This window comes from Dermacentor variabilis, chromosome 4 (assembly GCF_050947875.1).
Source record: "Dermacentor variabilis isolate Ectoservices chromosome 4, ASM5094787v1, whole genome shotgun sequence".
Classification (NCBI taxonomy): Eukaryota; Metazoa; Arthropoda; class Arachnida; order Ixodida; family Ixodidae; genus Dermacentor; species Dermacentor variabilis.
In genome coordinates this window covers 13,172,157-13,188,298 of record NC_134571.1, presented here as the reverse complement: position 1 = coordinate 13,188,298, position 16,142 = coordinate 13,172,157, and the positions used below count along the sequence as shown (strand labels likewise).

Here is a 16,142-nt window from a genome sequence, read left to right as displayed (position 1 = left end):
GATGGGCACACCATCCCTAGAGTAGACTCTATCAAAATCCTAGGGCTTTCAATAGACACAAAGGGCTGCAACGCTAAGACTATAGCCCCTCTCACCACGATAACGGAGAACATTCTTAGATTAATTATGAGAGTATCCAACAAGAAAGGCGGTATAGGCGAGGATATGCTCCTTAGGACTCACCGTGCTTTCCGAATGAGCCATGTCATTTACACAGTCGCGGCCCTCAGTTGGACCAAAATGGAAACAGATAAATTAGACACGCTCATTCGCAAAAGTGTCAAAAGGGTGCTCGGCGCGCCAATCACGGCTAGCGCGAAGAAACTCATGATGCTGGGAGTACGCAACACCGGAGTTAATAGAAGCTCAAAAATCAGTACAAATTATTAGATTATCAAACTCCAAAGCAGGCAGAAGACTGCTGGATGCGGCACGCCTCCGTCCTAGGTTCAATCGGGGAGATACCATGCAACTTGATATTCAAACAAGGAACTCTTTAATTGTAGACCCTTTTCCAAGAAATGTCCACCCCCAACACAATAAAGGTCGAAGGTTAGCGAGGGCTAGAGCTTTCTTAAAGAACATATCCGGAACGGAGACCTTTGTTGACGCGGCGCGACCCGCCAGCGCCAACAAGTTTTCCGTAGCAATAGTCAATGACAGGGGAGAACTCCTCCCGGCAGCCTGGTTGAAGACCTCCTGAGTCGACGTGGCGGAACAGGCTGCTATAGCTCTCGCATTACTTGACACAAAACGCAGTACACGGACTCCTGAGCAGCCGTTAGAGAGTTCGCATCGGGATTGATAGCCAAAGAAGCAGCCAGGATTCTGAACGGCAAACCCCCCTCTAACATTGTTCACCACATAGTCTGGTTCCCAGCTCACTCGGGACCAGATGTATTACCGGGTCACCTGAACCCCAATGAGATAGCCCACGACCGTGCGCGAGGTTTCGTATGCCGCGACGGGATGGTGTCACGGGTGAGTTCGGGAGAGCTTGTCCACAATGATCCTCTCGTTACTTTTTACGAAATCACATCTCATTACAGAGGGAATAGTAAGCGTTTTCTCTTCCCCCATCATAAGCTCAACAGACCACAAGCTAGCACGCTCCGCATGCTCCAGACGGGGTTCTACCCCTCTAGGGGCTTCCTGAACATGCTCCACCCGGACATTGATCCACTCTGCCCAGATTGTGGCACTGAATTTTGCTAAGTCACATGGTCTGGCAGCGCCCTGTGTTACAGGATTTTAACGGAGAAAAAGACGGGCTATCACAAGGCTATCACAAGAAAGGCTATCACAGACCCGAAACAATACGTCCAGCTCCTGGCTGTCCGTAGAGGGCCCGTGAACGAGCGGAGAGGCCTGGCCTCTCTGTTCCGACATGGTAATAGCCTATCGGCTGGGTAGGGACCTACCTAGCAGGTCCCCTGCCTAGTTCCTCAGGGCCCCAATAAAATCGTTTACTACTTCTACTATAACCTCCTATATGACCTTCCGGAACCCGACATACTCGTAGGTGATTTTAACGCACACATCACGTTGTGGGGAGACTCGCGATGCAACGCAAGAAGCCCACTTATTGAAAATTTTGTTCTTACCTCTTGTGCCTGCCTGATTAAAAAGAACGAGCCAATCTATTATAGCATCCAACACAACTCGTATTAATTGACAGATATATCAATTGGCTCTGCTTCTCTCTGCCTCATCTGGAATGGAAAGTCATCAGTAATCCTTTGGAAGTGACCACTTTCCTGACTTTAAACTTAATAATGCGGCATGACAACGCTCCCCATGTTCCTCGATAGAAATTAGCATCGAATGATTGGGAGCCTTTTAAAAAATCAACTTATTTACCACGAGATTTTATAAATAATTTATAAACCAAGCAGCCTCACTTGGGGAGCACTTTGAGCGTGTGTCAAGCTGAACCCATTATTCACCCTCCTTTCTCAAATACAAACAAATAGAAGAATGTAACCCACTCGTGCGTTAAAACTAACCTTTGCTCCCCGCATAAAGCACCTCAAGGTCAAATTCCTAAAGACAATGAACCTGTTAAAAATTCTAGCACGCACAACATGGGGCAGTGATAAGAATTTCCTCTTTAATGTATACGAAAGCCTCGTATGTTCACGTTTGGACTACGGTGCCCTAGTTTACCAGTCCGCTACACCGAGTGCCCTAAAAATGCTCGATCTTGTGCACCATCTAGGCATCCAACTTGTCACAGGAGCCTTCAGAACAAGCCCTGTGCAAAGCATCTATGTAGAATGCAACAGCAAAGTTGTAGACTAGTTTCACGTACTTTTTGAAAGTACACTCAAGCGCTGATCATCTTTCTCACTCAAGTATAAATAATGTGAAATGTGCCACACTTTTTCGTAATCGACCTGCAGCGAGAGAGCCTTTCTCGTTGTGTGTGCGGAGTCTCAGCAATGAAGTGGGGGTACCACTCGTTGAACATCGTCTGATGCTTCCAGCAAAGCTGTTACCACCGTGGCAGTGACAGCTCATAGAATGTGACACATCATTTAGTGAGATCGCTAAGTACGCCCCAGAGGAACATATTAAAATGCACTTTCTTGAACTTCAGGCGAAAATTCGTGCCCCGAGTATCAAAACTGACGCATCAAGATCACATGCCGGCGTGTCTTATGCAGCAGTAGGGCCATCCTTTTCGGAGTCTGATGTTCTGAATCCAGAAACAAGTATCTATACGGCTGAGCACTATGCACTATTGTCGGCTGTTAAGTACATCAAGCAAATAGAAATACAAAAGGAAATTATATTTGCAGACTCCCTAAGTGTTGTCAAAGGTATAATGTCTCTGCGAAGAAAATAATCTATTCGTGGTAGTAGTAAATGCGTAGTAAATAATCTATTCTCGTTGATGTGCATGATGTATACATCTAACCAGTGTGTCGTTTTATGCTGGGTACCCGGGCATAGAGGTATTGTTAGTAATATGGCTGCAGACAAACTTGCTAAGTCCATCCTGTAGCACAGCCATAGCTATCCCTCCAACAGACTTGAAGCCTTTCTTGCTCAGAGCGCTGATAAACTTTTGGCAATCCATCTGGGACCGTGAAACCTCTAATAAATTTCATTTAATTAAGCCGCCCATACGAAATTGGCCCCCGGTAACAAAAGCATGACAAACTGATGTCATGTTCTGTCGACTGAAAATAGGACATACATACGGTACTTATTCTTACCTGCTGACTGGTAGTGAACCTACCCTCTGTGGTAAATGTGGTGAGAGGCTTACCGTTATCCACGTCTTGGTGGAGTGTCGGGAAGCAGAAACTGAACGAAAAAAGCACTTTCCTCTAGCGTGCCGATGCCACATTTCCCTTCGTCCGGTATTGTTTCTTGGAGTAGACTCAATTTTTGATAATAAATCATTCTTAAATTTTTTACAAGATGTTAATTTATTGCGCTTTATTAACCCCTGATATTCGTAGCACATCCTCTCCCGAGAGGCTGATGCTGCGATAGTAGCAACGTGTATGGCACATGCTTCCGGGCCCTTGTGCTTAAGGGCCTTGATGAGGCAGTAGTGCTACCTGTAGTGACATATTTTAGTACATCACCTCGTCATAGTACATCGTTTTTCCATAGCATATGCTATGTATCATTGTCTGGTTCTATTACGAATATATTTACGCACTTTCCATAGAATATTTTTTAGGCCTCCATACAGCCGTGTTCAGCCATGTGTCAATATTCATTATACATTTACCAACGGTAGTCTGTTATCATAGCCTTGGCGCTCTTTGGCCACTTATGACCCTTGCACCAATAAACTTCAATCATCATCATCATCATAATCATCATTGTACTGTACGTGGTCCTGTGCTGTGATGGTGTGCAGTGATTGTGACCGGCTGTGGTCGTGTGTCTGCGCTCTCTCTCCCTCTCTCTCGTTGCTCTTCTCTTTCTACCTCCCTCCCGCCATTCCCTAGTGTACGCAAGCAAACTGGATTTCCCGTTCCGGTTAATATCTCCGCCTTTCTTCTTTCTTTCTTCTCTATATCTATAGAATCAAAGGAACGCATCTGCAAGCACATTTAGTCCTGTGTAACAGGCTGTGAGGGTTCATAAGTTGGCGTCCGGGCACATCCATAGAAAAAATAGCTAAACATCGCTATCATAAGGCGCCATTGACTCAGGATAGCCGAGGCCCAGCCATTTTCCTGAGGTCATGCCGGTGTGAAAACAGCGGCGCATAACCTTGGTCGTATTGAAGCTGTCTATTGAGTACTCACTTTATTGGACACCACTGTACGAGCCAGGAACGCCAGTGCGAGCAGAACGTAGGTGGTAGGTGCCGCCATTCTAAATAGAGACTACCCACCCTGGTCACGAAGCAGAACGAGGTTTCTTTCCTTCACGGTAGCCGGGGAAGACAAGACAGCAGGTGCACTGCAGATTGCGTTATCGGTGGCTGGCCAGGCCACTGTTCCTACCCTTCACTGCCACCCCACCTTCTGTTCCCATTGGACGTGGCTGTCCCTTGTACCGCACGTGTGATACGTGGCCAAAGCTCAATGCAATGTTTTAACACCTGAGGGGCAAATGCATGTCTGAAGGACTTGCGTGCGTAGTCTGCTGCTTTCGTCGTGCTGACGTTCTCGGTTACGAAGAAAATACAAATAAAGAATATATATATATATATATATATATATATATATATATATATATATATATATATATATATATATATATATATATATATATAAGTTGGTCTACTTATTCTTGCCTGTGCCTGCACATATAGACAGGCGTATACCGAGGGGCTCATATAGGTGTATAGATTTATACACGACAATAGCGTATGCAAGTCGCAGCGCGCTGTTTCAAGCATAGACAATAGGAGTGAGGAGGTCGCCGAAGAACAATTTAGAAAACCTGGGTCCAAGCAAAGAAAAAAAGGATCAGATTGCAATAGCACAAGGAACGTCGTATCGTTTGGCGTATACCTTTCTAGTATACGCAGGGAGGTTTGAGGGGCTACACCTCATGACGATTCCTTTGTGTATGCACTGCGCAAGGAAAGGAGCGAGAGACACATCGGATGTAACTCATGCGCATGCGAGAGAAGTGTATCACCCGCAATGAGCAAACCCGATTATTATAGGCAGGTCTAGGCTTGTAAACCACATAATTTTTTACAAAATCCTTCAGTCATCTGTCGTGAAGCTTTAGGTAGATTAGCGTTCCAAACGTTTAAAAAAATGGTTATTTGAGTTACGTTCTCTCATGCATGATCACTAGGCGTGGTGAAATTTTCAGTTATCTCGACTAAGAAATAGTTCAGGTCAGTGGTTGTGATACTTTCGACCATCACAGACGCCTTGAATTCCTTACAGGCCAGAGACCACTTCGACACGTGTTCCTTTCTTTTAAAGAACACGCAGAAATCGATAAGTAACTGGGGCTTTTACTAAATAAATGTTTCAATTTGGCGGCATTGCGACGTACAGTCAATTGCTTATGTCTTGGTTTATTCACACGTCACTTATTCGGAATGTTTGGTCGATCTATGGGAAACTGACGCAATTCATGCCGGGAGCGAGTGTGCTAACGTCGAAATGTCGGACCGTGTAATGTAGGCCCAGGGTTTGGCTCGATATGTGGGCCCCCTTTTTACTGTATACTTAAGTGCCGACGTTTCAATCGTTTGGTTGGTCCAAAACCGATTCGAAGAAATCCACATGCTCTCTCGAGCATCTATTGGCTGTCTCACGACTCGGTTCAAGGAACTATGGTTTACATCCGCGACTCTTGGCGCAAACGAAAGGAATAACCTATCAATATCTACATCATTGCTCAGCACAAGGTCGTGTGGTAGTCAGTAATGACAATGGGCTTTATAAGTAGTTTTTTCTTCAATGACGTTAGCAAAATCAACCATTTCTCAAGACATTTATATAGATATAAGAGCGATCAGTGTGTTATTAAACATGTTCTTTCTCTACAGATACATTTTTATTAAATATTCCGCTTGTGCAAGGCTATACGTTTGAAAAAGCTTTACTTTTTTGGATTTGTCAGCGGAATACCCACTTATCGGTCCAAATAGGTCTGGTCTGTGTGATATCAGCTATTTGAAGAAAACTCGAACGTATGCCTGAATAAAAAATGAAGAATTAAGAAAAAATGTGACAGTACGATTCTAGAACACTTAATCTTCTTTTTTTACTTTTCTTTGTCACTTTTGCTTGCGCTAAGCAAGAAGTGTACTTGACGCCATACGCATACGCCTTTGCATACCTTGAAAAAAAAGAACGCTAACACGCGTACTCATGCCTGCGGCTTCCCTGCGCTTGGCTCCGTGTCTGCTTTTTCGCACCAAACACACAACAAACTAGTAAAAACTCATCTTGCTTTCCAATTTTCTAACGATTTTATGCCTTCTATATTATTATTTACTTAGCATCTGCAACAGTGAGCATCCAATTTTGGTGATAATGACAGTGCAGTGCGTGGGATCCAATGACGTAGGGAAAAAAATATCGTTTCAAAATCTGGCCCCAAAATTACGTATATGGCTAATTGACGATGCCTTCGTGCGCCTTCGAATGTAAGAACTTGGCTTTCTTTCTACGTAAATGAAAGATACCGCTTGGCGTTCCTGTTGTTATTCTTCGTCGAACAATAGGTGCTATGTCTCCAGTGAAGTGGCCTAAGATGACGACATAAGCAACAATATGTCCACGTGGTTTTGGTGCTTTTTCTTGCCTGCTGAGCCAGGTTTACTGCTCGCAAATGTTCCATTTAAGAAAACAGCACTTGCAGGTATTGCAGAGGCTTCAAACCGGCGACTGCTTCAAACATATAAGGTTTGTTTTTAGACTGTACAGGATATTTATAAAAAGGCTATAAGCGCAGCGAAGCCGAGGTCGACATACTTTACCGCTAATAACGTGAGCTTCAGAAGACTAATTAACAAGAAATCACAAATAAATGTTTTATTAATCTCTCAGGGTCAGTTGTTTAAATGGCAAATTTGGAGGCAGTCACATTTTAGTGCCACCCTCAATTATTGAAGAAAAAATCTTGAAACTCGAATCTAATTCGAGATATTCATCATGAAATTTCAACGGTGAATCCAGATAATATTGAAACTGAGCGAACTCGACATCGCATCAAAAGAAAACGCCTCGTGACGAAATGTCTCGGCCAGTCGCGGCAGCCCTTGGAGCCCGCACGTGCGTGCTTCACCTCGCAAGCATGTGCGGCTGAGGGGCGTGTCAGGATTTGCCCCGACACATCCTCATTCAAACCTCGCCCCACGCTTCCTTACGAGGCGATTCCTCCAGAGGAAGAAGTTGAACGCGCTCGGTTTCGATATTGCCTCGAGTGAGGTTTGAAATTCAGTTATGAATATCACGAGTTAAGTTCGGTTTTCAGGATTCAAAAAATGGGGGTGCATTAAAATGTGACTGCCTCCAAATTCGTAATCTAAAGAACTGCCCCCAAGGCACTAATAAAAAATTTAATGAATATCGTTTGTTAGTTAGCCTTCTGAAGCTCAGAAAATTAGCGGCAAAGTATATCGACCTCGTCTAGGAACTCCTCTGCAAGAACGCCATGCTGACCACGTGTCTATGAGTTTTGTATATTGACACGTGTACTTGTCTCTATCGGGCGACAAGTTTTGCCGCCGAACAAATGTTATCGGACAGCGCGGGACGCGCCTGCATGTATCCGAAGTTTCTGGAAAGTTATCGATGCTTCTACCCGCTGTCTGTTGTCGCCGAACGTTGTGTTATCTGATTTCATCGCTTGACACGAATGGTGTAGAAAATTTTAGAAGGCATGCGGGTCCCAACGTTTAATCTGGAACATTCGATGATTTCTGTATAAAAGCCGACGCGCTTGACCCGCTGATCAGATTTTCGACGATCGCCGACTGTGTTCGCCGCTTTCGTTGTGCTATAAGCGTAGCCTGTTTTGTGGGCACAGGTTCGCCCAATAAAAAGCTAGTTTTGTATTCCACCGTACTGCTTCTTTCTTCGCCGTCACTACCACGTGATATCTGACATTTGTTCGGCGGCAAAACTTGTCGCCCGATAGATCTGATCAGCGGGTCAAGCGCGTCGGCTTTTATATAGAAATCATCGAATGTTCCAGATTAAACGTTGGGACCCGCATGCCTTCTAAAATGTTCTACACCATTCGTGTCAAGCGATGAAATCAGATAACACAACGTTCGGCGACAACAGACAGCGGGTAGAAGCATCGATAACTTTCCAGAAACTTCGGATACATGCAGGCGCGTCCCGCGCTGTCCGATAACATTTGTTCGGCGGCAAAACTTGTCGCCCGATAGAGACAAGTACACGTGTGAATATATATATATATATATATATATATATATATATATATATATATATATATATATATATATATATATATATATATATATATATATATATATATATATATATATATATAGGCACAATGGCATATCTTAGGTAGGAAGATATATTTATTAATTAATTTAATCATTGCCTGCACACCTGGTCAGCACACAAGAGTTGTATAAACCACTTCGGTGACATATAACCTTCTCTATGTATCCACAACACACCTGCCGAGATCGCGACCCACCCAACAACACCCAGCAGCCGGGCAGCTACGCAAAGCCCGTTCAAAGCATGCGAGAAAAATCTGTTCGCGCGCAGAAAGCTCGTCTGTCGCCACCGGAAGCCGTTCGGGGCGGCGTCTCTCATCCTGGGACGCGAAATACAAGTGGATAGACGATTCCATGGCACACAGCGAGCGCGGCGATCGGTCCCTCGGGTTTTGATTGCGCGTGTTATTGCCCGCCTTCCGGATTTGGCAAGCACGAGAAGGCGATGTCTTGAAACTACGAGAACCATTAACCTTCGCACGATGAACGCGGAATATCAACTGTGGCTTGACAGGACGTTATGACGCGCTATGCACAGCCGTTACGTTAGTTCTAGCGTTTTTGCCATGACGTTCGGTACAGATAATGTCTCGGACTATTGTGCGTTTTCCCTTGGTCACCTTGTTCTTATATCAGCAATCATGCCCAATTCGGGTCATGTGTCTGGATTAAAGGTGTGACGTTTCTTCAATAATACTTAGTTGTAAATCCAGCGCCTGTCCAGTACAGTGCTATCGCCCTTGTATTTATTGCATTATGATATTTATTTCCTTATTCGTATGGATATCATATGGTGTGGTACGCTTTATTTCCACAAAACAAGACATAAAATATTGCACGAAGAGGAGGGGAAAAGCTGCTAGTTGCAGCCCCAATAGCTGTATACACAAAAGCAGCAGCAGAGCGGATGCACAGGTTTTTCTACTAGCATACAATTAAAACACTACAAAATATCGTATAGATCAAAGGTGAGAAATAAAAACGAAGGAAAATAAATACAAAGAGAAATACGTTTCAAACCTAAATAATAGTATACAATTAATTCACATACTTGATAAACAAGCGATATCAGGAGAACAAGACAGAATATCAATTTCATTCATAAAATCATTTTATAACCATAGTAGCCAAGAGTGCTGCATTTGCGTTCCGTAGTTAGTGCGCGAATAGGGTATCTACCAGTACCCTGGATTTCTTTACCAACTCGCCCAAGCCTGAGCAAACGTTTTGCTAAGGTTTGTGGCACGTTCTACATACTTATGGCACCCGCAATTCTGTCTTATGCCCTGCTGCCTTTGTATTCTGTTGTAGGAACCTCCCGCTGAGCTGTACACCCCTTCGTCCACGGTTTCCGAGGGCTGGAACGATTCCATCGGAAACATAAGCAGCGATAGCACCGACGGTGATGATATGGAAGGCTAAATCAACTGTGCGCACAATGCCTGTGTGTTTATTTGTGCTCACATGGATAACCCAAAAAATTGAAGTGATTCGCACATAATTCGCTTGACCGAGATGCAAAGCGCAGTTTACCACACTATTATAAATTAAAATCCTCAGTGTTATCCACTTATAGAAATTAGTCCTCAGATGTGATATCTGAAAACCCAAATTTCGACACCTCTCCAACATCCCTGACATTGTTAGCCACGATGTATATATGAATTCAATGTAGCTCGTCGTTTTCGACTAAAAGCCAAAATGCAAGCAAGAAGGCATTCAGTAATAGCGGCTGATACTTCCCAGTTAGGAATGGTGTAGTAGTTTTAATAATTAACTTAAATGAACGCTCAAGCAAAGCAAGCACCACGTGTCCAGAAACCAAAGACCGAGCGCAAGAGGCTTTTCGGGGGTACAAAATGTAAAAATTATCTGAAGATTATGCAAACATGTGAAGCTGTGCTTTCATCATAGCCACTCGTTGGTATCTTAATTGAGCACACGTATAACATACTGTTCACAGAGGGGAAGAAGCTGCTGTGGCTCTAGCAGCGGCAGAGGGTTACCGACAGATCCTTGATAATACTCACAGACTCCAAACAAGCATGCCGGAATTACACGGCAGGTAAAATCAACAAAGGGCGCTGCGAATCCTTCTCGAGGTAGGGCTTCCGAACGAAAAGATACTGCATACGATTTTCTGGGTGCCGGGTCACACCGGAATAGAGGGTAACAAGAGGGCCGACAGTCTAGCTCGCGAGCTCACATACCGAGTGGGACAGTCAATGGACCCGGATACCACTATGACGGTGGAACCAACGTACGCGGAAATACTAAACCATCACAGAGGCAAAAGGATAATATATCCACCACCCCACCCATCTTTAACACAACACGAAGCAGTCGGCTGGCGAAGGCTGCAGACAGGAACGTTCTCCAATCTACACATCCTACATAAAATGTTCCCCAGTCAATACAGGGACACATGCCCATGGTGTGGGGCCATCTCAACACTATATCACATCGCATAGGAGTGCAGAAATAACTTCTCTTTCCACAAAGAAAAAAAACCAAGTGCGGAACAGTGGGAGGGCCTGCTCACCAGCGGCGTGCTCACAGTCCAAAAAGGATTGGTGCAAGACGCTCTCAAAGTGGTCAGGCTCAGCGGTGCTCTGGAACAGGGGCGCCGACCACTCAAGACGACGGAGACTTCAGTAAAACATGAAGACCTCTGTTAGCCGCTGAAAGCTGTAAATAGAGCAATAAAGCTTTTCCTTCCTTCCATCCTAGTCGAAAATGCTGAGCATTATGAAACATCGTTCCAGCGCACAATTGAACACGGACGAGAAGAGAAAGACAGCACGAACGCCGGGGCAGTCACACGAACGCCGGCGTTCGTGTTGTCTTTCTCTTCTCGTCCGTGTTCAATTGTGCGCTGGAACGATGTTTCATAATGCTAATCACAACCAACTAGCCCATCTGCCCATACTTAGCGAAAATGCTGAGCCTTGAAGGGACATTAAAGGCAAATACTAAGTCAACGTGGAGTGTTTAAATACCTTTCCGGAAACCTCGCGACGCTTCTTTCGTGTCAAGAAAAGATTTAGTTTACGAGAAAATTGTATCTGAAGGGTCCGAATACCTTTTTCGAAATTCAAATCTCCCACCACCCAACCGGCGGAGTGGTGACGTTGCGTACGTCATCACCGCCCTCTGTTGCCGTCGGTGACTAAAACGGTGCCCGACCGACGGCATCACCGAACCAAGACAAAGCGGTGGATTCGTCGCTGCAACTGCTTTTTGGTCAAGTGGCGTAGACCGTTCGGGCATCCCGCGACATCACATGGAAGTTGAATTCTCTGCTACTTGTAGTTTGAGCGAGTTTCGCGAGCCAGCAAAACCAGCGCAGCACTACGTGATCAGGAAAGCACTGAAACGCTTGAAAGCGTGGGCAGCGCAGAGGCGAATGAAAACTAAACCTTTCGACCGCCCGCGTCGTTGTCAACGGTAATTTCAATGAGTTCTTTTACTAAACATGAAATGGAACTGGACAAGTAGCATTTTATTTCATCTATTTCATAATAGGAGGATGTTTTGTGCAACGAGTAGCTGAGTACTAGTGACACAATTTAACTGAGGAGTGCTTTCGTCATCGGGCAAGTGCTTGAATGTCCCGGGGTAGTAGCTAATCATGTCCTGCATTTAGCTCGATTTTTCTATTATTAAGGCTCTGTTCGCGATAATATTGACGCCTTAGAGATTCTCGAGCACTAATCTATCACTCTAGCTTGACTTAGTATTTGTCTTTAGTGTGTCTTTAAACGATAAAAACTCATTGCATGTTTTAAATACAATCTGAATTCTGTGATACCACTTGTGAGTAGCATATGTAGTCTCAAGAGAAACAGGCATGCACAATAGCTTGAAGGAACACACGCCCCTTGTTGACAGTTTCAATATATTCTACGTTTTATTAGTTAAAATTGTTTCCGCTATTTGTTGTCTTCAATACCATATTTAAGTCCCTGTTCCTTGTCGTGTTAGTGCACTCTTTTTCTTAAAGCGAATAGCTCTCTTGACTCTTTCACCGCCGATGCAAAGCCGATGTGCGAAGAGTACATCTCTGCAACCCCCCCCCCCCCCCCACCTCATCTCCAGGCTGCACACTGGCAAATGCAGCAAAACAAGCGCGGAGGCCAAAGTTTCATTTTGAATAGAGTGGCCACTTAGATAATGCTTTTCTTTATTGCGTATCCCCTGCTTGGGCAACGAGGATTGTGCCTCAACGCCGACGTGGAGTATATATCACAATGCACGGTATACCGTATATACGTCCTCGCGATACGGAATGAGGTAGAGGCGCGCCATGAGTGGGGCCGCAATCTTCTATGCATGGGAGAGGTCATCGCCCCCATGAAAAACCCCTCCCCTCCATGCCCCCCCCCCCCCCTTCGGACCACCACTAGCCTTCGTCTTGCGTTCACATTCAAAGGTTCCCTTTCATCCACGTCGCTCTTTCTGAGCCCACCTCCTGAAACTTTCTGTTCTGTAGGAAAGGGGGGAAGGGGGGGGGGGCATCCTCCCCTGGATACGCCAATGCAGCCCCTCAGTACAGTGTGAGTATACATACCAACTGTACAGCCACAATACGACGCGACGTTGCCTAAGATGCGCGTTCTCTTTTGTGTCTCGTAAAACGCTTGAAATAGTCACTCTACAACCAACGCACAGTTTCAGTGAAGCCAATTTAGGATCCAGAGTAAAACCCTCCTGTTGCGATCGCATGTACAGAGGCCAGCGTCTGTGGTGCGCATGCGTGTGTGGGACAAACGCAAAACATGCACGAAAGCGACCCAAATAAGCTCGCTTACTTGCTTTTTGCCCACTACAGGGTTTCGACCATTACTGAATCGGAGGTTAAACATAGGAGGTAAGGAAAATTAAGGAGCGGTAACGTGGAAATTGTACAATTAATATTAAAATTAAGTGGTGTCAGAGTGTGTTGGCTTTTTCGTTTTTCTTTTCTTTTTTAGGAAAGTTATGAATCAGAAAAGAACAGTGAATGTGAGGATATGGAATGATTCAGAGTACTGCTGGCACTTTGTGAAAGACCCAACTATTAATTCAGAAAATTACCTTGGAATGCTCTTTGTGTCACACAGAAAATGGTCTCGTAACCCTACTTAAAATATGGGCTGGCATTGTCTTCTCAGAAATTCCAGGGATTTAAAGTCTGGTTGAAGGTTTATGAAAGACCCACGGAGGTGTTTTGTGCATGTGGATGGGATCGAAACGTAAGAGGTGTAATCTCTCGAAGCGACATGGTCCTCTGCAAGCTTTTGCTTAAACTTACCCCATCCGGGGCATATCCCCTGTAAAGGGTTCACACCCATAGCAAGGAATCATCACCTTTATCATCAACGGCCATGCGTCTCAGTACGTGCTGTCAAATCGTGCTGGTCGTGGGCCTTTTGTGGCCGATCTGGGACACGTTCAACTCAATCGAGGCCAAGAACGGGCAAAAGGAGGCCTTCTGGCTCAAGTACTGGTGCTGCCTAGGAAGCTTCCTAGTCCTGGACAACATGTTGGGGCTTGTCTTGTGCGGCCTTCCCGAAACAAGCCATGGCAGCGCCGTCAGACTGGCCGTACTCGTCTGGATGCAGGTGCGTGCGTGTAGTTCAGCTCGATGTTGTAGTACTGAAGTTCTATGTCCATAATGTAGGACAAACTTATGCCCCAGTTGATAATCGGCTTCCTACTCTGTATATGGTGCTGTAATCTCAAACACCTTCTCGTTGTCTTTATCTTTCTTCCTTCCTTTCTACGTTTTTCCGTGGCCCCTTCAAACACGCTGTTTTTAGTATTTCCTTTCTATCTTAGCCATTACTGTCTCTGGAGCTTTTGCGGACTTTACGTGAAAATGTGTGCTCGAAATGGCGCTTATTCTGTCCGCGGTTTAATTTTCTTCCTGGTATCACGCGTGATTGACAGACACGCTATATGCGCACGCTCTCTTTACAGGCATACGTTAGCCAAGCACCAGAACAGCTTTACGAACGAGCATTTCGTTTTCAAATGAAGCTGTGGGAGCCGGACATCGACAAAGTTCTCAATTACACCGTCACTGAGACAGCAGTAACTGCCTGAGGAACAATAAATTGACATTTTTCGCGTCATTCTTGCCTCGACACAATTGGTATTTGTCTTTCTCTTAGATCTTTTCTCGCGAAGCACTTCCTTCTCTTGTTTCTTAACGTCTCAACGTTTATAAAAGAAGTACTCGAGCGTATTATTAGAACATTCAGACACCATGGTTCAAGGTCTTTTTTTATATCTTGCGAATTCTTGCGTTTATCTTTTTTCTGCCGTTGCTTCGGGAATATTTGCGTAGAATTGTACTTAAATTATGTGCGTGTATGCATACTGTTTCGTGCAGCAAAAGCTTTGTATCTTATAAACGCCGGAATCGCATGGTCACACGTCTTTCGCTGTCAGGTGTTTTCTGGCTTAGCAAAGCCTGCTCTCACGACAAGAGTCGCAGTTTCGCTATTAGAACAATTTAACTTCTTCATAGAACTCATCTTAGTATTCTTAAGTGCCTGTTCAAGTTATTACATCTACAGTGAAAGAGACCCGAGTGTGTGGGGCGAGGGGGAGGAGAGGGGAATAGGACAAAGTGGCTCGAGCTAACGACTCTGTTGACGCAGACTCCGCTTCATACGTTAATGCTTCGTATGCAAGAGAGACTTCTCATGCTGCTCGAATACGCGATCAAAAGTAGTGTGTCACATATATGAACGAATGATATAGGTCCGATCTATGTAGTTCGATGTAACATTAGGTACTGTATCATTCTTTTACTCCACGAAAACTTACGTAATTACTACGTGGAAGACGTCGCAAACCTGATTCCACTTACCACCAAACTAGCGCAGTGACATGTTTCTGTGACAAACGACACACACACACACACACACACACACACGCACACACACACATACACAAACACACACACACATATATATATGTGTGTGTGTGTCGTTTGTCACAGAAACATGTCACTGCGCTAGTTTGGTGGTAAGTGGAATCAGGTTTGCGACGTCTTCCACGTAGTAACACACACACACACATATATATATATATATATATATATATATATATATATATATATATGTGTGTGTGTGTGTGTGTGTGTGTGTGTGTGTGTGTGTGTGTGTGTGTGTGTGTGTGTGTGTGTGTGTGTGTGTGTGTGTGTGTGTGTGTGTGTGTGTGTGTGTGTGTGTGTGTGTGTGTGTGTGTGTGTGTAACGCATAGGCGCGGTCAACGTGGCGTTCTTGCAGAGGAGTTCCTAGAGGTTGATATATTTTGCCGCTCGCTAATGTTGTGAGCTTCAGAAGGCTAACTGACAAAAAAAATATTCATTAACTTTTTTTTATTGGTGCCTTGGGGGCAGTTCGTTAAATTACGAATTTGGAGACAGTGACATTTTAATGCGTCCCCATTTTTCGAATCTTGAAAACCGCACTTAAGTGGTGATATTGATAGCCGAATTTCAAACCTCAATATTGAATATCACCACTTAAGTGCGGTTTTCAAGATTCGAAAAAATGGGGGTGCATTAATATGTTACTGTCTCCAAATTTGCCATTTAATTTTAATTTAATTTTAATTTAAATTCAAGTCGTCATATATATATATATATATATATATATATATATATATATATATATATATATATATATATATATATATGACCCGCCATGGTTGCTCAGTG

At 44.4% G+C, this 16,142-nt stretch overlaps 2 protein-coding genes and 1 long non-coding RNA gene across 7 annotated transcripts in view; 2 read left to right on the top strand and 1 right to left on the bottom strand.

The window, feature by feature from the left end:
- Nucleotides 1-4,617, bottom strand: part of LOC142578675 (beta-galactosidase-like) — a 54,516-nt gene extending 49,899 nt beyond the window's left edge. For 3 of the 5 annotated variants that reach the window (XM_075688144.1, XM_075688143.1, XM_075688142.1), the window contains exon 1: nt 4,275-4,617. In XM_075688144.1, coding sequence (XP_075544259.1) covers nt 4,275-4,343 — 69 coding nt within the window. In that variant the 5' untranslated portion in view covers nt 4,344-4,617. Of the gene's footprint in view, nt 1-1,604; nt 1,713-4,274 lie in introns of all 5 variants that reach the window. The other 2 variants (XM_075688145.1, XM_075688140.1) reach the window with 2 other exon arrangements.
- The window catches only part of LOC142578677 (uncharacterized), a 74,352-nt gene extending 63,200 nt beyond the window's left edge, over nt 1-11,152 (top strand). The window contains exon 2 of the long non-coding RNA XR_012827286.1: nt 9,740-11,152. This is a non-coding gene — a long non-coding RNA (uncharacterized LOC142578677). The remainder of the gene's footprint in view (nt 1-9,739) is intronic.
- Nucleotides 11,153-13,794: 2,642 nt separating this feature from the next.
- Nucleotides 13,795-14,515, top strand: LOC142577736 (receptor expression-enhancing protein 4-like). The gene is made up of 2 exons (XM_075687188.1): nt 13,795-14,031; nt 14,390-14,515. The coding sequence occupies exons 1-2, from the start codon at nt 13,795-13,797 to the stop codon at nt 14,513-14,515; spliced, it is 363 nt and encodes a 120-aa protein (XP_075543303.1).
- Nucleotides 14,516-16,142: the final 1,627 nt, after the last annotated feature.